This window comes from Haliotis cracherodii, unplaced genomic scaffold (assembly GCF_022045235.1).
Source record: "Haliotis cracherodii isolate W230 unplaced genomic scaffold, xgHalCrac1.p SCAF_16, whole genome shotgun sequence".
NCBI classification, from domain to species: domain Eukaryota; kingdom Metazoa; phylum Mollusca; class Gastropoda; order Lepetellida; family Haliotidae; genus Haliotis; species Haliotis cracherodii.
The window spans coordinates 15,662,330-15,687,197 of NW_027266271.1; the positions used below are offsets into that span (position 1 = coordinate 15,662,330).

Sequence of the window (24,868 nt, forward strand, 5' to 3'; positions counted from 1 at the left end):
TAATACCGGGTAATTGGGACAAATCTGGAATTCAAACCTCTATAATCAGCAGATCCTAGCACAATTAAGGGAAACAACTTTGTAGAGACTGAACGCAGTGGCTATCCATGCCTGCCAACAGAAGTAGCATTGATTTCAAACACTCTAAACATTAGGAAATTGAATTTCTACTCTGAAAGATATTCTGGGATAGAAACCATATTTAGTGGACAAATAATAGTCAATACAACTAACAGAATATCATCTATGAATACAATATGTAATTTTCTTCTTCAAACTGAGACACGTGAAGATACGGGGCAGAATAGGTCTTCAGCAACCCATGCTTGACGTAAAAGGTGACTATGCTTGTCGTAAGAGGCGACTAATGGGATCTGGTGGTCAGGCTCACTGACGTGGTTGATGCTTGTCATTGATCCCAATTTTGTGGATCACTGGGTTGTCTGATCCAGATTCAATTATTTACAGACCACCATCATACAGCTTCAATATTGCTGAGTTTGGCGTTAAATAACAAACAATCATCAATCAATTCTTCAAACTGAAAGATCACCAGTTCAATGCAGTTAATAATGCTTGGTAAATACAGTGTTTCTTCCTAATACAGGATATTTACCATCCCAAAACACTTGTGTGATATAGTTACTTCTATTTACCTAATAAATAGTCAAACAAGTTACAGCTTGAGCTGGATGCTTAGTCTGAAGACTTTAGAAAATACTGATAACTGACCTTGACATCATTGAACATCTCATGAAGGTCATGTGTCTTGTCGCCAAGAGCGATGTGGTAGAGATAGTCTTCTTCCATGGTGGCTATGTGAGGATTCTGGATCTTAATAGGCCCATCTCTGAAAAAACACAACAGAAGCAACTATTGAAAGTGAAACGAGCGAGTATGTTCTAGGGCTGGGACGGGTCACTCAGGTATTCGTGTCGGGTGGGTACTGAGAAGGACCCGGGTACCAACAGGATAGGACTGGGACGAGTCCAAATTTACTACCCTGGTACCCACCACCCTATTACCCGACCCTACCCAGTGTATCCATGTTTGAATAAGGATAAAATGTCATTCAACTTAAGTGTATGCATGACCAGATTTTATATGCGTATCTAAAAACATTGTGCCAGGGCTATGGTCAAACTATTCCCAATCAGACATTTTGTAATTATCTCTTGACACCTACAGCGGGTAATGGGGCGGTGGGTACCCGGGTAGTAGATTTGGACTCGTTCCAGCCCTTGTATGTTCTTTTTTAAAACCTTGACCTGTGTCATGGCATGTGAATGCTATAACAGCAAGGTGATGAAATGCTTTAACCACTAAACTGCTTCATTGTCCTGTAAAGGTGGAAGATCATATTTGCAGCCATGTTGTCCATTGCTCAGCCACTGTATCATTTGGGAATTTGTTTTTTGTTCCTTTGTTTGTTTGCTAAACACCAAACTCAGCAATATTCCAGCTATATGACGGCGGTTCGTAAATAATCGAGTCTGGACCAGACAATCCAGTGATTGACATCATGAGCATCAATCCACGCAAATGGGATACGATGAAATGCATCAACCAAGTCAGCAATCCTGACCACCAGATCCTGTGTGTCGCCTCTTATGACAAGCGTAGTCGGCTTTTATGGCAAATATGGGTTGCTGAAAACCTATTCTAACCCAAATCTTCATGGGTAAGCAATACATGTGTATGAAATATTTGATTTTTTCCCCCCACTATGACCTTTGACCTTCACACACAAAGCTATACTGCAGTTTTCAACATCTCTTCTGAAACCTCGGGGGTTTATGAAGCTGAAACTGTACTTTGTCACCCCAGCAATGGCATCTCTAAATTATGCTCACGGAATTCTGATCGGAGTTCAAACATCGTTGCCACAGCAGGCATATTGAAAATGTCCTTTCAAAGCATTGCTCAGACATTTCACAGGTATAATTATGAATTGTCACATGCAGTATGTATGTGCTATTTCCATTAATTTCATGAATTACAGCAGTAAAAATTCCCAAAACTAGTCTCATGTAAGCACATACCAAACAAATTTGTACTGTGCTGAACAAAATGATATATTTCAGACACTGACTTGACACCTAGCTGTGATTGATGGTGGACCATTAGTCTTTTGAGTAGAACACTAATAACGAACATTTGGCGTGACTTACTTGGAACTTTTTATGGTTTTGTTGTCACAATTCACCTCCATTCTGATGAGATAACTGCCAACTTGAGGTCCAAATGTAGGAAGCAAATGTCTACACTGAGAAAGAGAGGATCGATTCTCCCATGGGATCACTTCAACTCTCCAAATGTACTCACTGCGGGTGGTAGTCCTCCTCTCTTGCAGAGTCGAGGTTGTTGAAACTACGAGTTGGACTCATGCCAGATATATCCATCCTTGCCAGCTGTTGTCCTGTGGTGGTAATTTATTAATGAATATACTGCAGCAAATATAAACAATAAAATTATTCAAACAATTCCTAGCTGTATTCATTTCCATATTACTGAATGGCTTCAAATTATAAGAGCATCTATCAGGGCTACAGTAAACGTTATCAATTACTGAGATATTAGCAGTTTCACAAAGCGTGTAAATTCATGTCTGGAGGGGCGGTCAGGTAGCCTAGTGGTTAAAGCGTTCACTCGTCATGCTGATGACCCGGGTTCAAATCCTGACATGGGTACAATGTGTGAAGCCCATTTCTGGTGTCCTCCACCGTGATATTGCTGGAATATTGCTAAATGCAGCGTAAAACCATACCCGCTCACTCATGTCTGGATATAACTTTGTGGAAAATACAATAGTTATTATTGTTAATAATTCTAGGAATACTACCTCTATTACATCATAGCCATAAATCCTGTATTTTGGCTGCAGACACACTATAACTAAATCTTCAGATTTTCAACAGAAGTCCTCTTCACTGTCAACTACACACAACTACTTGTTCCCCTAATAGCACATGTAGCTCTTCAGCTCTTCTGTGAAAAAAGGCAGGAAAAACGTCACTGCCTGCCATATGTTAGGTCTTTTGATGTCTGTTTTTTTACAGTCCTAATTGGATTGCTCTATCTAGTGAGAGCGAAGCTTGCCAGAAATTGATGTGGAACTATGTAGTTTTTGTACATTGCAAAAGTTAATCGATTCATGTGTATATAATTTTACTTCTATTCTGGATTATCTCCTCAGTAATCTTGTCAGATTATTATTTCAATGATATGTGTCTGTAGGTTCCTTAATATATATAATTTAATGTTTGATCTATTTACATCCTGCCAGCAACTTAATGACTTTTATTCTTGAGTACAACAAATGTTATATTTGGGATAACACTTTCTCCATTAAGTACCGATTCTAGTCCTTTATTGGTTGACTCCTATCCAGGATACGAACCCACTCTGCCAGATTGAGGCACCTGTAACAGGACAGGCTTTGGGCACATTTATACACCTAGTATTTTCATGACTTTGCATTGTGATTCTTTTATCAAGGAGATATTGATGCCGAAAATACTAAAGAAGGTGTCTATAGTCCCTCCGTCTGCCCTTTACGACCTCAGTTCGTTGGATGTAGGGTGATCTAGGTAATCTCCAGCACACAAAGTCAGCGATCTAACCCACTCAGCCTACAAGGCTTCCACTTTCTTGAGTGTTTTTTGAGTAGTCAAACAATATTCTATTTTGGTGAGCATCCTGAAGGTAGAAATGATTTAACAGCTACATGGATGGTTGGGGACAATCTAAGTGTAGATACAGCCTATTCCCTTCCGCAAACTCAGAAAGGAACTCCTCAAAATCACCAAGATGGCAATGTTTTATGCAGGAAGATACTATCATGGTGTCTTTATTTGCCGTATTCAGTGTAATATCAGGTAAGAAGAAAGATATTGGGCGAGGTGTCAGCCAAGCCCAATATTTTTCTGCTTACCTAATATGACACCATATTAGCAGGTATATAGTGTATAAAATACATAGTGTAGTTAGTATTAGTATGAATATTAGCATTAGTTATTAGTGTCAGTATTAGTATATATATAGAATACTAAACGAGCTCCCGTGTAATACCAATTTTATGAAACGAGTGAATAGTTCTGGTATCTGACGAGGGAAAGCGAGTCAGATACCACAGCTATTCACGAGTTTCATAAAATTGGTTTTACACGGGAGCGAGTTTAGTATTTTATTTATTACTTGCTATTTATAACGTTTTTAGAATTATACTGTTGAGTGTAAATAGGCTGACACCTACACGATCCACGGCATAATCCAACTGAGTTTAACACAGTAATACTTCAAATACGTCAAAAGTTGAAACGTATGACTTTAATACCATCCAACGGTCCACCTTTAGAATTCAGGCGTCCGTTCCACAAAATTATCGTAGCGTTAAGGTTATCGCAACTCATATACTTTAACTTAGACCGACTATCGTTGCGCTACCGTACGATCGCCTTGTGGAACGGGGCCTTGCACCTCATAGTTTACAATCACGTCACAATACCCGATGACATAATTTGTGGAATTGTGTTGCAAGATCCTTCGGCGAAACAATGCCATGTGACGTCAACCTAGCAACAAGGTTGCTGGGGTCATCCAGTGTGCATAAGCTCCTCTCAGTGATCTATCATCTCCACACGCAATGTCGTTGAATAAGCCAAGGGATGTTGAGAGCTTTCAATATTTGCTCGTGAAACGTGTTCCGAGAGTACATAAGCACGCGTTTTGGTATTACACAATGTGTAATACAGCTGTATGTTTATTAAACGGGTGATCTCTTCACGGGCAAGTAATAAAGTGTATATAGCACATAGTGTAGTTAGTATTAGTATTAATATTAGCATTAGTTATTAGTGTCAGTGTAAGTATACAGTGCATATAGTACATAGTGTAGTTAGTATTAGTATTAATATCAGCATTAGTTATTAGTATTATTATTAATATCATTAGTTAGTATTAGTTTGCATTATGTGTTTCAAGGATTTTAATGAAGATGTGATACTACACCTTATAACTTAGTCAAGCTTGGGTCAGTCACTACCCTATCAGCTCCATTGTGTCAGCCAGGGCAAATGTTCTGGTTGAGTGGTTGACCCTATTGTTCTCCTTAGGGTCAGCTTTGCATGCTTTTTACCCCTCACTTGCACCTCAGTCACTACACAGACAAGTCACTGACACGACAGCAAGTGGGCAAGTTTTACAGAGTTTTTACTGTCAAGGTATGTTTCCAATTAAATATGTAAACATATATGTATATATATTATATATATAATTTCATAAATAAGATTATATAAATCGGTTAAATAAGATATTTCTTATGATGTGTGAGAGATTCAGTCAATGGCTGATTCTCCTGGACAGGGTGTTGTTTCAATATGTATATGAGGCTACTATCATATATGTGTTAAATGTATTGTAAGTGTGGACATGATATGATAGTTTTAGGATGTTTAGTATTTTGTTGTGTGTTATGATAGTTCTATGTACAGAGGGGCGGTCGGGTAGCCTAGTGGTTAAAGCGTTCGCTCTACACGCCAAAGACCTGGGTTCGATTCCTGACATGGGTACAATGTGTGAAGCCCATTTCTGGTGTCCCCCGCCGTGATATTGCTGGAATATTGCTAAAAGCAGCATAAAACCATACTCACTCACTCACTCTATGTACAGATCTGTAAATATGTATGTACCGGGTAATTTGATAATAATGTCCACACATGCAAGAGCATTGTGTAGGGAAGCTAGTTCTTTTGTACATTTAGAATCATTTCCATATTGGTAGGGATTTTGATGTCACTGTAGCCCTGGCCATGTAGTCGTGGGAGACTAAAATTAACCTACACCTGGAGGCCATACTTCTGGTATGTTTACTTATCATCACATAATAATATATGTATTTACAATGAGGTTTATCTATTGATTAAGTTTTACATTACATAAGAAGTGTGTTGATTTGATGTATGCATATCCTATATATCTGTATAACGTGATTCTAATATCGTATCATGTTCTGGCATATATACGTATATCTGTATATATATATAATGTTTTACACGACATAAGAAGTGTGATGATTTGACGTATGCATATCCTTTACATATGTATAATGTATATATGTACAATGTAATTCTCATGACGGATCATGTTCTCATTTTATTTGTTATATTTTACATAATTCTTATTGAGTGTTATTGTGCATTTCAGGGTGTAAAAGTAAACACACATACTTGTCATCCAATAAAACGAATCCCACCTGTAGCCATGTTGTTACATCATTCAGCGATCCACACACACACACACACACACACACACACACACACACACACACACACACACACACACACACACACACACACACACACACACACACACACACACACACTGCTACAAATACATAATTAATCACCTGGTATTTTTGTCAGTTGTAAAATTTGTTGTCATCAAATCTTCACAAATAGAATTATATCAATGACAATTGAAAGTTTTTTCTTCCATGGAAAATCACTCTTTATGAAATTGACTTTTACACATCCATATTGGGTATAGATGGATTTCTTTGGAATTTCAAAATATTTTTCTCCCATGGTTTCAGTCAGTAGGTATTATTTAACTGATTATTTAAAAAAAATAAATTTTGTTTAAAATACTGATCAGGTGACTTGAACTTTGTGTCTGGTCATGTGTTTCCCCAGGCGTGTCAAATGTCACACAAGCTGACAACAGCATGTGCGTTTGATTAGTAAAATTTGAGTGACCTGAGTCAATCAAGGTTTCCACATATCTGGCAACCTGGGTTGACTCGATTCAACCTGAGTTAACTAGAGTTAACAAGGGGACGTCAGGGCAGTATCCGAAATACAATGCATGAAACACGTTTATGTAACTTCGTTATGATAATGGCTGCCAGGGGAAGGAGAAACACAACAGCCATTGCTATTACATACAACTACGAGAGGTTAACAAGTGTTTCATTGCTCGACTAAGCTGTCATTGTACCTTTTCTATTTAAAGCATGTAAAATGAAAAAAAAAATTAAAATAATGCACAGAACATAACTGAGATGCAAAATTATCATTAAAGTTGCATTACTGATTCTAAAGTATTTATACCAACAATCTGACGGTTGATTTCCATGATGTACATATCATAATCCACATATACCATCAACACCTGTTATTTTTATTCATTAATGCTTTTGTTCATGATTGAATCAAAAAATGAAATTAATTTTCTTCACCGATGATGTCATTTGAGGCCGGTAACCAGAGTACCACACCCCAGTAGGTGTGGGCAACTTAGGTCAACCAAAGTTTGATGTAAATCAGTAAACATGAGCCAACATTGGTCAACCAAGGTTAACTTGGGTTATACCTTGGTCAACACAGGTTCACCTGGGTCGTGCAGGGTTTTGAATTTGATCGCAAGCAATGTGTAGGATAAAACAAACAAGGGTTTTTATGAGATTTAAAACCTGAATCCAAGGGATAAAACCGAGGTGCGTCGGCTCCGATGTTTTATCTCGAAGATTCAAGTTTTAAATCTCATAAAAACCTGAGATTAAGTGTTTTATCTAACGTAAAAACTGAAAAAAGAAACTTAAAACATTTATCAATATTTCTATGTTTCAAACATACTTTCTATGAACATCAGGAAACAGGCGTAAAATATCTGCTGCTGGTGTATGGAGACTTGAAAAAGACATTCTTAAAATCATTGTGAAAATAGCATGTCTGTAGGCAAGTGCTAGTCACTAGGCTACAGATACAAAAGTTGCATGTTCGATCTGCTGGGAATATTAAGAAAACATTTGTCATTTGATTTTGCATTTCGTTACATTGTGTTCAAAAGCAAAATAAATTTCTGGAAAGAAACAATTACGTGTTACAATAAAAACAAAAGTATTTATAAAATCCCCAGGATATTTTATCTTCCCTGTTTATGAGACTTGCCCCGACTGGAGAACAATAGGATGACATCACTCAATGTTGATAAGTATAGGTGATACCTGCATTTAATCATTCCATCTTTTCAAATATTAACAAGATGTTACATTTCCAGCCAGCTTCTCAGAAAAAATGTAACTTGTAGTTTTTATAATTATTCCTGTTAACATGCAAGGAATACGGTAATCTTTTAGTAAGTTTGACAATAAGGATGGCAACTATAAACATGGATATTTTTACATCTACCCCGGTATTTGCGCTGATAAAGAAGTTTATTTTACTTTGGTCCTAAATTATTAAACCATTTCAGTTCGGTAACCATGGTATCAGTATGGATATTATTTAGTTCTGTCCTCATTAATGCATAATTATGTTTATGACTGGATTGTCTGGACCAGACTCCCATTATTTACAGACCGTCATGATATAGGAGGAATAATGATGCATGCATTAAAACAATAAATAAAGATTTGTACTGAGTCATGCATATTTGTACTAAAGCAACTCAGAATTGATTGGCCAACAGTGATTTCTATTGCACGTTACTCAAATAGGCGGCTTATCTGAGAACACTGATAAATGACAGAAAATAATCACTTTATCATATATCGTCATTCTTTCAATAATCATTGTTTTAGACCTAGTCATTGAGGAAGATGTAGAAACTACCTATTTTCCTTCAAAGTAAGTGAGTGAAATGAAGCCCTGATGTTTGACACCACATCAATATTCTAGCTACCTCAAAGGCCATCCTCGATTATCCAGGGTATAATTGCTCCACTCTGTCATATGATCCAAAACAACTTAAGTCTGGGAAGCATATTGCAGGGATCCAGATACTATTTGAAGACATTGAGTATTTACTTAAGTTACCATTCACGTTATTTGCTTTACAAATTTTTGCAGGGAAAATCTGTTGGGAGATGGAAAAAAAGGAAAGTAAAAAAAATCAGTTTATTGTTTTAGTTTTCTCCTCTACTATAGGTCAGCTGGTATTCAAAAATATTGACTGTTTAACTGTGAGGAGAGCCTGTAACACAACTGATGCTTGAAGCCATGCAAGCCTGATGCATCACGCGGGAATACTGTAGTGCATCTATGCATCCTAGCAATTTCAAACTTTATTTTGACTCACATGTTTAATATATGTCTTCAGTGGGTCCTTGTTTAGAAAATATTAGAACTAGTATGTGCACAAATGAATTTTTATTTGAACCCCAACCAATGGATCTGTTTGCATACCAGTTATTCTCAACTCCTTGGGGAGAATACAACCCATGCATTCTACAGGCTCCAGAAGGTATTTTAAAGGTACCCTAGTTGAAAAAGTTACATTGGGTAATTGTTCATAGCAATAAAAGTACGTGACAGATATATGGATCGATTAAATTCTGAGGAATTGAGGGTTTGTTTGTACCAGGCCACAATTTGATTGAGTCTTCTTAATCTATTTTTAAAATCTTTCTATTAGGACAATTATCTTGGATACGTTCCTTTCTGGTTTCCCGTATCTATTTGTCCTAAGTCGTGTTACTTAAAGACACAGGTTTTATCAAGTATTAACATACCACTATCACTGGCGCTCTATCGACCTACTAACATACAGTGATAACCTACTTTAATAGCAACAACACTACAAGGTACACACAAGCTGAAAAACAAGAAAATCAGATCAGTGATTAGAGTAGTGCAGGAATGTTTTTCATACTTATTCACAGATAGAAGTGTCATTTTTTAAAACGTTTTTGTTTGTTGTTTTACGCCACACTCAGCAATTTTCCAGCTATATGACGGCAATCTGTAAATAATTGAGTCTGGACCAGACAATCCAGTGATATCATGCAATTGTGTTGCTATGACATGCATCAACCAAGTCAGCAAGCCTGTTCACCCAATCCCGTTAGTCGCCTCTTACGAGAAGCATAGTCGCCTTTACAGCAAGCATGGGTTGCTGAAGACATATTCAAACCCAGATCTTCACGGGTCTGCTGCCGCCTGCCGTATAGGTGTGTCAATATGACAAATACTTTCGACCTAACTTCAAACTGGTTGAATGTCATTTCATCACAGTTAGATCTGCAGTTGTAATTCATGTTACTTGAGACTGATGATACCCGTTTTAATTTCTAAATCCCCAAATATATGTTGTGAATCATACTGTGGATTATATGCAATATATTATGCTGTTCATATATTCATCATTTCCCATACCCGTGAAGATCTGGGTGAGAATGTCTTCAGCAACCGCTGCTTGTCATAAAAGGCGACCATCGGGATTAGGTGGTCAGGCTAGCTGACTTAGTTGATGCATGTCATCATATCATAACTGCAAGGGTCAATGCTCATGATATCAATCACAGTATTGTTTGGTCCAGGTTGATTATAGAAGTGTCAAACGCAGGCGAAATAAGTGTAAGCATAGTATTGGGACGAGAGGGTTGGTGAACAGTACTGACTGGTTGTTAGAAGACGTATTCTACCCCGGATCTTCACGCGTTGAATACTGTAAATCTTGAAATTAACGCGAGCGTGAATTAAATGCGAAAAATGCGTGTGGTCTTGGCTCGCATTTTTAAACATCGCATTTATATCAACAATAAGACATTTTGGATAGCAAAAATACCAACTTAGACATACGCTGATGTAGTCCACACCACTGTTTATTGAGCAGCACTTGTATATAAAGTATATAAACAAAGTCATTCAAACACTAATTACGTCCTGTGAATTGTCACTACTGGGGTCAAGACAAGAGTTCTACTCACTTATGTCATCACTGATCAAACCTGCAAGTCTAGACAGACGCGACCCTTTGTTCTTTGCAACTGCGTCAAAGGCGGACACGAGCCAGCACGCATGTATTGTTTTCGCGGAAGTACTTTACTCAGCACTATTAAGCAGTGCTATTTGGTGTGTGATTGGATTAATGTAAGGTTGGATTAAGGTGAGGATTCTAAACCTGACTGAGGACATCTTTAGATAGAAATCCACTGATGCTTGAGAGAAGGGGGTGTCACATTCATATTGAGTCGCATTTTTGGCTAGGGTCCAGTGGTCGCATTCTTTTGGAGAGGCATTAATTTCACGATTTACAGTACTTCATGTAAGACAAGAGAAAAGACAAGCGACAAGTTAATTTCTGGGAGAAGGTCTCACAGCCATATAATGTTGTTGTCTTTTTAAAATTCAAATATTGCTAGGTTTTTAATGCAAGCAAGGTAGGTATAGTAGGTATGACACATAAGTTATAAAATAAATTATATCATGCAAGCATATTGTTATAAGGTAAATATTGCACCACTTGTGTGAATGAAATGCAAAATACAATCTGTTGATTTAATTTTGTAAAAAGTAAAAAATATAATCGTTTTTATGAATCATACATTACAAATAGAGAACTACTTTAGAAGAAAATAAACACAAAGTCGTTTTTTTATCAGAAAATGTATAGTTGCTAAGTGATTGTAGGTAACAAAAATATTTGGAAGGTAATATAAAAAAAGCAAAAATAAATCTTGACACCTGGTGGTTTTAACTGTTACCGTGTCATCAGAATGTTTGGAATAGTGGCATTTTGATTTTTAAGTGCATGTGGATAAGGAGAGTTTTGCGACGCACAAATGTTGAGACTTTTTTGAGAAAAAGAAAACAATGCATCCTGTGGGATGCACAATAATATTCATTGTTACCTACAGTTATTGGTGTCTGTCATTTCATCCATCAATTATGACCACTGTCCAGCTGTAAAGTAATTATCTGAACATACAGTACACTACGCCATTGCATTAATTTACAGGACCCTAAAAATTCATTATTGGGGGTCCTTGTAAGTCAAGGTTAAACCGGACCCATGAAGATTCCGGGGTAGAATAGTCTTCAGCAACCCATGCTTGCCATAAAAGGCGACTATGCTTGTCATAAAAGGCAACTAACGGGATTGGGTGGTCAGGCTCACTGACTTGGTTGATACATGTCATCAATCCCAATTGCATGGATCGATGCTCATGATATCAATCACTGGATTGTCTGGTCCAGACTCGATTATTTACAGACCGCCTTCATATAGATGGAATATTGCTGATTGCGGCGTTAAACAACAAACCAACCAACCAACCAAGGTTAAACCCTGGGATAAGTGACTGAGTGGGGAATAATGAGGGAGACAAGATTGCAAGAAGTGCAATTTCTTTCCTTTGTGAGTGAGTTGATGGAAAAGAGAAATGGATCATAAGAAAAATACTTTCATGGTGTGTTTTAAAAAACAGGTTTTGGAATGCACATGTAAACAATGGAAGCAGCATATTGCAACCAGAGGATGAATATGAATTTGAATGTTAATATACAACTTTCTTTTTGAAAGTAAATAGCACACATGTCCAAAAGAGCTAAGGCATGTTCAGCAGTATAGCTGAACATTGTGACTAGTGTTAGTGTTGAATGAGGTATTGAGAATGTATGCAATTGCTTTGGCATCAAGAAATATACAATGCAAGTATACATGTGTTCAAGTGATATAGCAAATTCTTGACACAATACAGTAATGACCTTGCAACATAACATGAATATGAGAGAAATAAAAATAAATAACAAAAAAGGTCAAAAGTTATTTTCATGGTGTGAGCTGTTATCCCTGTTGACTGTGTTTTTTTTGGCACTTTTTAAGACAAGAAGCGTGGACTGAATATAATTATGATTTCACTTTTAAAAACCTTGATATTGAAATAATACCAAAAACATAATAGTTACTGTCAAATAAATATGTTAGGTAGGAACGTGGTCATCAGCTCTATATGTGACAATAAACAATATATAACAACAAAATGTGAAACAGTGCGCTAACCTTTGCACACTGAGGAAACACCATGCAAAGATGACCAAAACACATAACATAATAACCTAAAAATATGGAAAGTGAGCATATTTAATTAGCATCAACTGTTTCCTCATTTGAACTAAATACACCTCTGAAATGTCATCTGCTCTCATTATTTCACAAAGTAATACTTTATAGAAGCCTGGTATTCATTCTTGTTGAACACCCTGTTGCAATAGCAGCGTGAAGGGAGTGAAAGACTGAGTTAGTTACAGACTAAATTCCTCCCTGGCATTTTGAATAATGCCTGAATAATGTATGCTGCATTGCTGGCAGATGAGGGCAGGGATGCTGATGTCGTTCCCATTCACGAGATAGATAGTGCAACCAGAATCAAGGACAGAGACGTGGTAGGGGATGAGGCCAACATCAACAAGGTCCAAACAATAGTGGCAACAGTCGGAACCACATTCACCATGAACAAAAAAAATTACATGAGGTGCAAGAACAACTTGAGAACATCATGTTTGATGCAGTTAAGATATTGGCTTTATGCATGAGTATTGAAGAAAGATTCAGGTACCAAGCATTCGTCGGATATCAACATGAACAAACCACACAAAACAAGCTACAATCTCAAGCATAAAGAAGATACAGGTGCACAGCGGAACACTGCACCAGTATGTGTGTTCCGAAGAAAGTTACCCAACAAACTGGATGCTGAAGGCACCCCAATGTTACAAGGCCAGGTGAAAATTACCCAAACTGCCTACAATGGAATGAAATCCCATGCTATAGATCATTCAACATACCATGCAAGTACAGATCAAGCGAGTGGAAGACAACACACTTCTATGTTGTCGATATTCCTGATCCAGCCATCGTTGGACTTCTGACATGCACAGCATTCTGACATGTCACATGACACACCTCAGCTGACCTACTAGAAGAACCAAGAAACGGAGAAACAAGTCAAACTGAAACAAAGAGGCCATTGGCTGCTAGAGGAAACCCCTTAAACACTGTTTTCACAAACCAGTATGACATTGGTAAATACCCAAGAAAGCTACACTACACCTAAAGAAAACTCTGAACCGTACATCAATGCACCATCTATTGGCCCATCTATTTGAAAGATACATTTAAAAGTGAACTCGACAAGATGGAAGAAAAATTCATAACAAAGAACGTTGATGAACACAGGCCATAGCATGAGGTGTCTGTGTCACTGTAAGTCTCTCTCCCAGACCCTAGAGAATAGACTGAAAAAGGAGTCCAACTCAAATCTTGGATGATTTGGCAAGTCTAGATTGCCTCAGCTCTATCAAGGCCAAAGTGACGCAGTTAGAGACAAAGGATACTATAGTCCAGTCAAGGAGAAATGTTCAGAACCCAGATCATATTGAGTTGCCAAATGGTGGAATCCTCAAGAAAAACAGACTTGAGATAAGAGAATCTTGCCAACCTGCTCAACCAAAGAAAGTGATGTTCGAGGACAAAATTACAGAGGTTAAACAACCCACAAAACCACATTAAACCAAATAATACCCATGGGAGAAGGCACCACTCCAGCCAGGACAACACAACCTTCACCTGCAGACTGTAAACAATGACGTAGACGGACATTTCGTCCCAGAAATAGTTATCATATTAACACTCTATTGCTACCAAATGTTAAAATGGGAGCCATTAACAATCCTTAGTTTCAGGGACTAACCTAATTTTCAAACGTCTAATTTGTTTCTGTAATCTTGTCAATGTCAACCTTCATTTGTGTTTACTCAGCCAAAATATTTGTGACTACTCCCTTACCTCCTCCCTTGGTATCCACAGAGACCATATATCGGTATATGATCCCTCAAGGCACCCAACTTCCCGAGGCAAGAGAGTTAACTGACTTAAAGATACTGTTTCCACCCTTGCCGAACTAGGGTGGAATTCCTGGACTCATCATAGCGCCACCAGTGGCTGTTACAAGTTAAGTCCCTTCTCAGCCCCTCCTATGGACGAATCAGATTCCACCTCTCGTATCACTTGCGTTTGCTTCACACAAAATGGTGGCACCTGGTCAGGACGATCTGATCGATAATCAAGATCTATATTGTGATAATTTGGGTCTTACATCGCGAAATGCATCAAATCACATGCGCACCTGGATTAAAAACTTGAAAGATTTGGAAAATATCTGTTGACAACGAGTTGGCGGTGCACATGCTTTGCAAATCCTGCAATCGACCGAACTCTGCATAGCAGGTAATGAACCGGATTTTGATTTCGGTGCGCGATTTTGATTGGACAATGCATCGACTTGTCAGTCCATCCAAAATCTAACTCCATAATACCAGCAAGGGTGGAAACTGGACTTTTATAGTCACTTAACTCTCTTGCCTCGGGAAGATGCAAGGCACCAAACAACCACAATAGTTGCTTTTGTTGTGTTGTCCAGCTCTCTGTATAGACATGATACATTTATAGAGCTGAGGCAATCTTAGACTTGCCAAATCATCCTAGATTTGAGTTGGACTCCTTTTTCAGTTTTTTCTCTATGGTCTGGGAGAGACTAACAATGATGCAGCAGCCTCATGCTTTGGTGCGCAGTCAATGGACCACAGTTCTCACACCAGTGGGTCTATAGAACACCAAGTGGCAGAGAGATCAACCAGCCAAGCAGATCCAGTGAACCGTATTAAAACTGTTAATGAATTGTTTTATAAATTGCCAAGTAACCAGTTCAAGTTACGTTTGGGGCGGTCGGGTTCATACTTGTCGCAGAATAACTTCTCAACTGCTTCAGGGGCGGTCGGGTAGCCTAGTGGTTTAAGCGTTCGCTCATCACGCTGAAGACCCGGGTTCGATTCCCGACATGGGTACAATGTGTGAAGTCCATTTGTGGTGTCCCCCGCCATGATATTGCTGGAATATTGCAAAAAGCGGCGTAAAACCATACTCACTCACTCAAGTTACGTTTCCCGATTAATTTACCTTGTGTGCCAAAGCTATATATGCCGTACATGCTAATACCCCGGTAATTAAAGCTCAGTGTTTAAGCACAATGATTCGTTGAATCATTACAGCACTCACTCCCCAAAACAGCCACAGCTTACACCCTGAATAAGATTCTGTACAACATTGCAAGCACAGTATGTAACAGAGATATAGACCTACAGCTAATGGCGATAATCAGTCAATGCCCAACACTTTATTCATACAAAATATACACCTGGTAAATTTAGCAAAAGCAGATATATTTCCCCTAAGCATTTTAAACATTCTCACACCAGTGGGGCTATAGAACACCAAGTGGCAGAGAGATCAACCAGCCAAGCAGATCCAGTGAACCGTATTAAAACTGTTTATGAATTGTTTTATAAATTTATAAGTAACCAGTTCAAGTAACGTTTCCCGATTAATTTACCTTGTGTGCCAAAGCTATATATGCAGTAAATGATACAGAAAGGAATTATTCTCTTCCGTGCCAAATAGTGATATACTGTGCTAGTCAAACAGAAGTGCCAAACAAGCTGACAGTAGTCATGACGACATTCATGACCCAAATAGACTGACAGTAGTCATGATGGTCAAAAGTGACCAACATGCCTGTGTATATTGGAATTAGTATTCTCCTATGAAGACCAAGTGACATTATGAACATTAAGTGTTTTATCTCTTCATAAAAAACAAAAACAAGAAGCTAGTAAAATATATTAAATCCAGATTTAAAGCAGTCATTAAGCTACGTAGGTGTTATATCAGCACATTTAAGAATATGTCTCTAAGGACTAGTTCATGTCAGTTGATGTAGTTAATATATTGGACATTCTTAAATTGAAAGATGTGATGTAATAGAACTATTTTATACTTAAATCGGAAGCTGTGATGTGTACTCGTGTAGTGATACGCGTCTGTATGTAGTCCCTATCATGGGCTACTGTTTCAACCTTGCTAATACCCCGGTAATTAAACTCAGTGTTTAAAGTTCAATGATTCGTTGAATCATTACACCACTCACTCCCCAAAACCGCCACAGCTTACACCCTGAATAAGATTCTGTACAACATTGCAAGCACAGTATGTAATAGAGATATAGACCTACAGCTAATGGCGATAATCAGTCAATGCCAAATACTTTATTCATACAAAATATACACCTGGTAAAAATTAGCGAAAGCAGATATATTTCCCAAAACATTTTTTTTTTTTTTTTAAATTACGAAACATGTCTAAGGTACATTTTAAACACGTTTAAGGCACAGAATCTGACAGATCATTGGTTGAAATATGTGAAGATGAAATCACTGTCATTTTATATTTCACAATCCCAAGTTTTAGTGAAACCAAAATGGCGGTCTCCATAACTCAAAAAGAAACTAACCAAATACTTATAGAAAATAATTTAGGTCATTAATGAGAGGGAGATAACCCATTGCTGAATCGTTAAACATACTATTTCTTCAAATTCATTTTGTCTCATTTCACATGATAAAGGTTATTTTCAAGAAAACTATTTAAATAAGAACAATTTTTTAACTGTAATGTAACTGACTACACATTCTTGGAAAAAGTTTTAAAAATGATAAGAGGCCTAAAAATACATAAATGCATTATGTCTGTCCTGGCTACATGTTATCTAAAATACTGTACTTTAAAACTGCTGCTAGCTTTAGTCTGTAAACGTGCAACATCTGTCGACTCTGCATTTCTAAATACTGAATGTCATTCTTTAAAAACCATGCTATATTTAAAACATTATGACGAAGCTCACTATTGTTGTTGCACTTGAGTCAGAGCCAGGAATTCACTGGCCATTCTGAACGTGCATTTTGTGCAAGCAAAACTGACAAAAATATAGGTCATTATGCAAAACTAAAGAGACTCGAATCGGTTGATTCTAGAAGTAATATCAACAGATTCTCATGACTTCTTCATTATGTGTGCAGTTGTGCAAAAGAATATGTAGGCTTACACATGATACAATATGGATGGGTACAGACAATCAGCAAACCGTATTTAATGCAATGAGTCATTAATGCATCAGAAAGCAAATCCTCAAATATAAAAAAGATTCATCTTGTTTCCATGGAAATGCTTATATCTTTATTTGTGTCTTTGACAGTTTGTTAGTTATTTAATGCCATACTTCTCACAATTCCAGTTACAAGATGGTTACCAGGAGATGATAGAGCCTGGACCATACAATCTCGTGACTGTTTTTATTAGCAACAATGCAATTAACGGTTGACATGTTTGTTTGTTTGTTTATTGTTAATGCCACACTCACCAATATTCCAGTTTTATGACTGCGGCCTGTAAATAATTGAGTCTGGACAAGACATTCAAATGTGGGTGTGGATGAATGGATGGATATATATGGATATATATGTATGGATATATAGAAAGATATGTGGGTGTGTATGTGTATATTAGGGCTTGGAAGAGACCCCTATTACCTGACCCTACACAGGTACCAACTGTGGGGAAAAAAATGTCTGATTGGGAATTGTTTGACCGCAGCCCTGGCAAAAACTATTTGGATGCATGAATCAAACGATCAGATCATTAAGTTGATACACTGAAGCTGACTGAAGCTTTATTCTTACTCAAATGTATACAGGTCAAAAGTAATGTGTGCATCGTCAGAAAGAAATGCGAATCTCTGACTTGTAGTGTAACCACTGAGTTATAGTGAGTTTTCATAACTATACATCACCTGGCTAACCATGGGTCAGGGTAGTACTGTGGGTACCCGGGTCCTACTCAGGACCCAAGGACCGGAGTTACCAGTCCCTACCCTAGTGTATATCTACACATGTAGCATACATTGAATGTACCTAAGCCTCTCCTATCTTTATCATTTCGCAACATTTTTGTAAATGTAAACCTGAAACGGTGACACCTATCCATACAGTATAGTAATATCTGTAACTTCACATAATATGCATGAATAAATACTGAAATACTGACAAGTTGACATTAAAATAAAAGTACATTGCTTCAGAAAAGTTCTCACTACAGCGTATTTGTAATGTTTTATGATTTTACTTATGATATACAATGATTACAAACATTACCAGATGCAATTATGTTGCTAAATTTAAGCCCCACTGGCTAGAGACCAAATACCGGCATTTGGTCTCTGCCACTGGCGTACTTCTAAAAAATATTTGTTCAAATTCTATCATGTATCTGATCACAATTTATTGAAGGTCTACACTTACCTTAAAAATTATCTTGTTCAAACTCAAATTAATTCACAAAACAACTGCGTTGCAGTAACCAGACTGAAACGTGCGTCAATGCACGTGAACGTTGCGAAGCACAGGCGTCGCCTTTTCCTGAATCCGGTAATCGTGCAGGCTGTTTACAATTGTACACACGACTCACAAACCGACAGGTGCCTGCTTGACCGATCTAGAACAGGCCTGTGTAACCATGTCAACACATTATCTCCGAGAGACAGTGAGGTAGCTGGCAGATACGACAGATGTAACCCAAAACTGATATTAATACGTACTGCTCTTGCTATTTATCTCTCAATGAAATATTTCTCGCGACTCGACTCGTTTCCTGGTTCAAGGGCGAATTCGACTGACAGGTCGCTGTCTTCAACCTTGACATTGGTGTTTCCGTATATTGATCGTATTTATTTCTAATCTAAGATATGTTAAAATATTTTTCTGCATTTTGGAATTCAGGCAAACCCACATATATATCATTGTAGAAAATTGGCGTTATCAAATTGGGAAGCACACACGGTTGATACTAGTTCTAGCATTTTTCTGGACATGCAATACAATCTACTGGAATCCTTGAATAGACGCGAAGGCATCTATTTATTTCAGAGACATTCGGCGTATATTCAAATCAGGCGTCTATTTTGTTAATTATGTTAAACATTTATGATTTCCATGTATATAGAGATTATTATACAAGGGTGTGTGTCATACTGATTTTTACGAAACGAGTGTCAGAATTCTTGTTTCCCAATCGAGAGCGAGGGTAATACATTAATTCTTACACGAGTTTCGAAAAATCAGTATGCACACCTGCTAGTGTAATCATTTCTTTATTACCCATTATTTCTTAATCCTTTTGAGCTCCACTTTAGAAGTATGCTCTGATCTCAGAAAACCACAATTGTCGAAAGACGTCAAAATATTTATTATATACTTCAGTGTGAAAGACTGAGTTTTCTGAAGTTGAGAAAAGTGATATTTTCATTCCAGTGAACATAACACTTAATATTTCACTGCAGTGAACACGTTGACGGAACTATGTTGGCCTACACGAGACAGCTCATACACAAACTGTTGATTTACGTCAGTTCAACGTTGACAAGTCATATAATGACAGATGGTCATTTATGTAGTTAATACCTATTCTTACCGTTTGTTATTTTGTTGAAAATGATTTGTATTAAACTGTGAATTTCTCTTCTGATTTGTCAGTCGATACTTTACGTTTAGCAAAGCGCCATTTTGTTACTTGAATTGCGTGTATTCTTTCGCTTCGAACAACCGTCTCATTGATTTGAAATTTAATTTTTGATGAAGTTGATTTTGTATATAATCATATCCAAATTTATACTAAAGAATTTTAGTTTATATTTTTTAATATTTAGCAATGACGGAACTAAATTTTTAGTCGTACTTACAGGGGGTGGAAAACCGTCCATGTGTGTTATGTAGGGAGAATTTACGCTTGAAGGTTTTACATTTGTAATGAAATAATTTACTCTTCCTGCAGACAACTACACCAAAAGTATATAATAAATAGGATATTTCATGTGTCGAGTGAAATATCATGTTTCTCTATATATTCAGCTATGACGTTGTTTCTAGTGTGACGTCATTCTGATCTTACGTCACAATAAGATTCGAATGACGTAAACTATGCACTGGTTCGCGTGAAGTAATATATGCACAAGCGCTTTACGGTTTTTATGAACTCGGTTATTTCTAACGCGATGGTTAATAAATGATATAATCCTGTTTGGAATCTAGCAATGTGAATGGCCAAACACCGTCTTGTAAAAAAACAGGACATGTCGGCTAAACGTCATGTATGACGTCATAGTGTTTGATGTCACGTCACTTGTTTGTAACGCCAAAAGTGACACTTGTCACATTACAAGTTATCACAAGATACATAATATCATCTAATTATTAACCTATAGAAAGTGTGTTCTGTGTTGTGATTGGCTAATTTGGGTCACATGAACAAATGTCAAAGGGTGAAACTATTATTTGAATTCCCTGAAGCAAGCGACCGAATCACCGTGTAGGAAATAGAGAAAACTACACGAGTGTCTCACTCTGTCAGATACCATTGATGTTACGAGTTGTTTCAAAACGTATTTAACGAGCGAAAGCGAGTTAGATACGCTTTGTAATAACGAGTTGTAAGATCAATGGTATCTGACAGGCACGATTACAGTAATCTGTTTCTTTCACACCCCAAAATAGCACCTTTTTAGCACCGAACCGATGAATTTGTCATGATTGCAGTAGCGCATTATACATGACACCTCTGTCATAAGTGACGTCATCCTATGTGCTGGTTACTACTCAAAATTAATGTGACCCGACAGAAAAGGGTTTCCGTCATATATGGATTATCAAGGCTATGATGAAAATGCAAACTAGACAAAAACAATAAACAGGCTGGGTGCCAAGTTGAAAGTTTACACCTCAAAGAAATTACCAAATATGTACAACAATGTTTACTTCCGTATGACATCACTACCGGTGACCGACTTTTACAAAATGGCGTGTTACTGACAACAGTACGCGGGATATCCAGAGGAGGATTTTCGTTGATTGAGGGATCGCATACACATAAATGGGTCACGTAAATAATCAGAAGCATTCTGACAATCTGCGTACTGTTATTTGTTTAGCATGTTTTCCAATGTAACAAAGAGAATTAGTCAGAAATGCAGATAACTACCGTCATCGTTGTGCGTGATTTAGCGTCAGTCATGGCGCCACACAGGACGGAAACTTTAGTAAACGGCTTCTGTTGCATTTACCACATCAATGTATTGTATATATGTGTATTTCCATAGTGCAACGATACTCTTCCCATGAATATTCTCAAACGCGTGATCGAGCCAATGTATGCAACAATTAGACGAAAGTACCTCTAAAAGTGCTACACAGTGTAAAATCCGAATTTTGCTTTGTTTACATTTCAGTACAGTTTTCCGAGCACAGTTTTGGTTTCCATACCTAACTTATTTCGCATGATTTCATCAAAATAATTTGCATTGGTGACAAAGACCATTTATCCATTGTTTCGAAAATGTATGAGGAATTCAGGGATGCATGTATAGCATTAAATATTGAAATATACCTGATCGAACAGGCGTCTCATAACCGGCATTTTGTAAACACAATCCAATATGGCGGAACGTACTACTTCGGCGTTCGTGTATGTGTATTTTCCAAATCATTCTAAACGATTTTAGGCTTATCAGCGACGTTTCAGAATTATCAGTAGTGATTAGATACCAGTGATCGCTAATATGCTAATTTTCTACTTTAAGTATTCAAGTAAATATCCGATATTTTGATTTCTAAACACACAGTAAATATTTGTAACGCCGTGAATTGTGATTTGGCGAGATTTACAATGTACCTAATTTTCAGAAGCCACTTTCAGTAATTTTGAATTGCCTAAAATGACAGTAAATGATAAACAGAAAGGGGAATTCAAAACTGTGAAGTGTATTAATCTGCGTGATGTATTTTGAATTTTATTCGATTTCGAAGTGAGGGTTGAAGAGGAGGGACATAAGTGTCGCTGTGGCATCCAGGTTTTTTTTTACACTCTGAAAAAACGATTATGTTGACATAACAACAGATAATGTAACTGATAATAAAAACAAACAAACTCGCAGACGATTTCGAGTTTGTTCACCGTATAATTAATAATAAAAATAAACATTCGACTGAAGCACCAGCAACTTATGAATGACTTACACTCAGGAAAGTAGTCCGTCTTCATTACCAAAATCACAATCACCATAGCAACAACAGAAGTTCGATGTTGACGCCTCACAACCGAGTAAGTACGAGGTATTGAGTGCGCATGTTTTTTTCTAAATAAAACAATAGGTTTACAATATCGATAAATACTATGTGTGTGTCTATTTCCGGGATTTTATCGAGTATATTTGCATCTTGGAAATTTTCATTCGAGCTTTCGGGTCTCGAGATAAATTTCCAAGATGCAAATACTCGATAAAATCCCGGAAATAGACACACACATAGTATTTATCTTCTAATTGTCACATACAAGTTTTTCACCGAAGTAATTAAACGATTCTACCCTAGTTTTCAAACAGTCGCAATTAAGACATTCAAATAGAAATAGATCTGTCATGGTTTGGAAATAGAGCCGTATTTAAATATAACTTTTAAACTAAACATTTATAATTAAATCCATTCACCATAAATGTTACATAATTAATATGATAAAATATTAGACTCTAAGTTAAAATTTATATATTATTTGGATAACTAATACACATTGAAGACTGTTTTTGTGGAATTCCTACACTTTCGAGGTTTTGTCTAAATATGGCAATGGTTCCTCCATTCGCAATTCTTCACATAGACCTTTGGCTTTGAAGTAGGCTTGTTTTGTTTGTTTGTTGTTTAACGCCGCACCCAGCAATATTCCAGCTATAAACGGCAGCTTATCCGGGTTTCCGTACATGCATATATAACATCTTTATATATTGACCTGGACATGTACATATGATGTGACACATTTGTATATATTCAGACCCGGGTAGAGAATAGGTCTTCAGCAACCCATGCTTGCCGTAACAGGCGTCTATGCTTATTGTAAGAGGCGACTAACGGGATTGTGTGGTCAGGCTCGCTGACTTGGTTGATGCATGTCATCGTATCCAAATTGCGTAGATCGATGCTTATGTCAATCCATGGATTGTCTGGTCCAGACTCGATTATTTACAGACCGCCGTCTTATAGCTGGAATATTGGTAAGTGCGGCATTAAACAACAGGTGCGTGTATCTAAGAAAGAACCAGGATTGTCTACATGCGTATGATTCGCCTTTAGGTCATGCGATTCATGGAATGAGGAGGCATTCGTTCGCTGTCGTTCGTTTGCAGGGTGGTTACACCAAGTATTGACGAGGACTGTGTTTACTGCATCTACTGATTTTGGTTTAGGATATCGTTGATAAAGACTTGTCTTGAAGCAGTTGAGAAGTTATTCTGCGACAAATATGAATACGAGGGCTGGTCAAACAGTTCTCATCCTGACTAACTTTCAACTGTGGACCATAACAATGTAAACTAGACAGTGTATTTCATTGTTTTTGTAGTTCTTTGCAAGTGTACTAAGATATTAGTAACGTTGATGAAACATGGGTCTACCACTATGATCCCGAGTCAAAACGCCAATCCATGGAATTGGCACCATTCCACTTCTCCGGTACCAAAGAAATTCAAGCCTTCAATATCAGTGAAGAAAGTTATGGCCACTGTATTCTGAGATGCAAAGGATGTTATCATTGTTGATTACTTAGAAAGTCAAAAGACGATCACCGGTGCCTACTATCCTGACTTGCTTCATCGCCTGAGGAATGCTAACTGATGGAGTTCTACGTTTCCATGACAATACCTATTCTCACACCTCTCGACTTGCAAAGTCTACTGTGCGACAATGTGGGTGCTAAGCTTCCCACCCTCTACACTCGCCGGACTTGGCACTAAGCGATTTCCACCTGTTTCCTAAACTGAAAGAACACCTTCGTGGAAAGCGCTATGACGACAACGATGACCTCAAAGCTTCTGTGAATGTTTTTTTCAGGGTGGCTTCAGATAACTTTTTTCTCGACTGAAATTCAAAAGCTTCACTATCGATATGAACAATGAATTGAAAGGCAGGGAGATTATGTTGAAAAATTAAATTAAAAACACTTTCAAAATTGTTGGTTTTGTTTTGTTTAAATTTTGACCAGCCATCGTATAACGTCTTTCCTCAAAATGCAAACAATTCAGAGTACATTTCATGGTTCCAATTCAAACCATTGACTGGTAAGCAGTGAAAATCATTGGATCTTGAACGCATGTTGCACT

The 24,868-nt window shown here is 37.4% G+C and overlaps 1 protein-coding gene across 5 annotated transcripts in view; it reads right to left on the reverse strand.

Moving 5' to 3' along the window:
- LOC139463871 (uridine phosphorylase 1-like) overlaps positions 1 to 24,868 on the reverse strand; it is a 46,684-nt gene that overhangs the window by 19,336 nt on the left and 2,480 nt on the right. For 2 of the 5 annotated variants that reach the window (XM_071245270.1, XM_071245267.1), the window contains exons 2-3: positions 2,326 to 2,419; positions 733 to 850 (exon numbers count right to left, since the gene is read on the reverse strand). In XM_071245270.1, coding sequence (XP_071101371.1) covers positions 733 to 850; positions 2,326 to 2,402 — 195 coding nt within the window. In that variant the 5' untranslated portion in view covers positions 2,403 to 2,419. Of the gene's footprint in view, positions 1 to 732; positions 851 to 2,171; positions 2,257 to 2,325; positions 2,420 to 5,010; positions 5,139 to 18,971; positions 19,329 to 24,868 lie in introns of those variants that run through there. The other 3 variants (XM_071245269.1, XM_071245271.1, XM_071245272.1) reach the window with 3 other exon arrangements.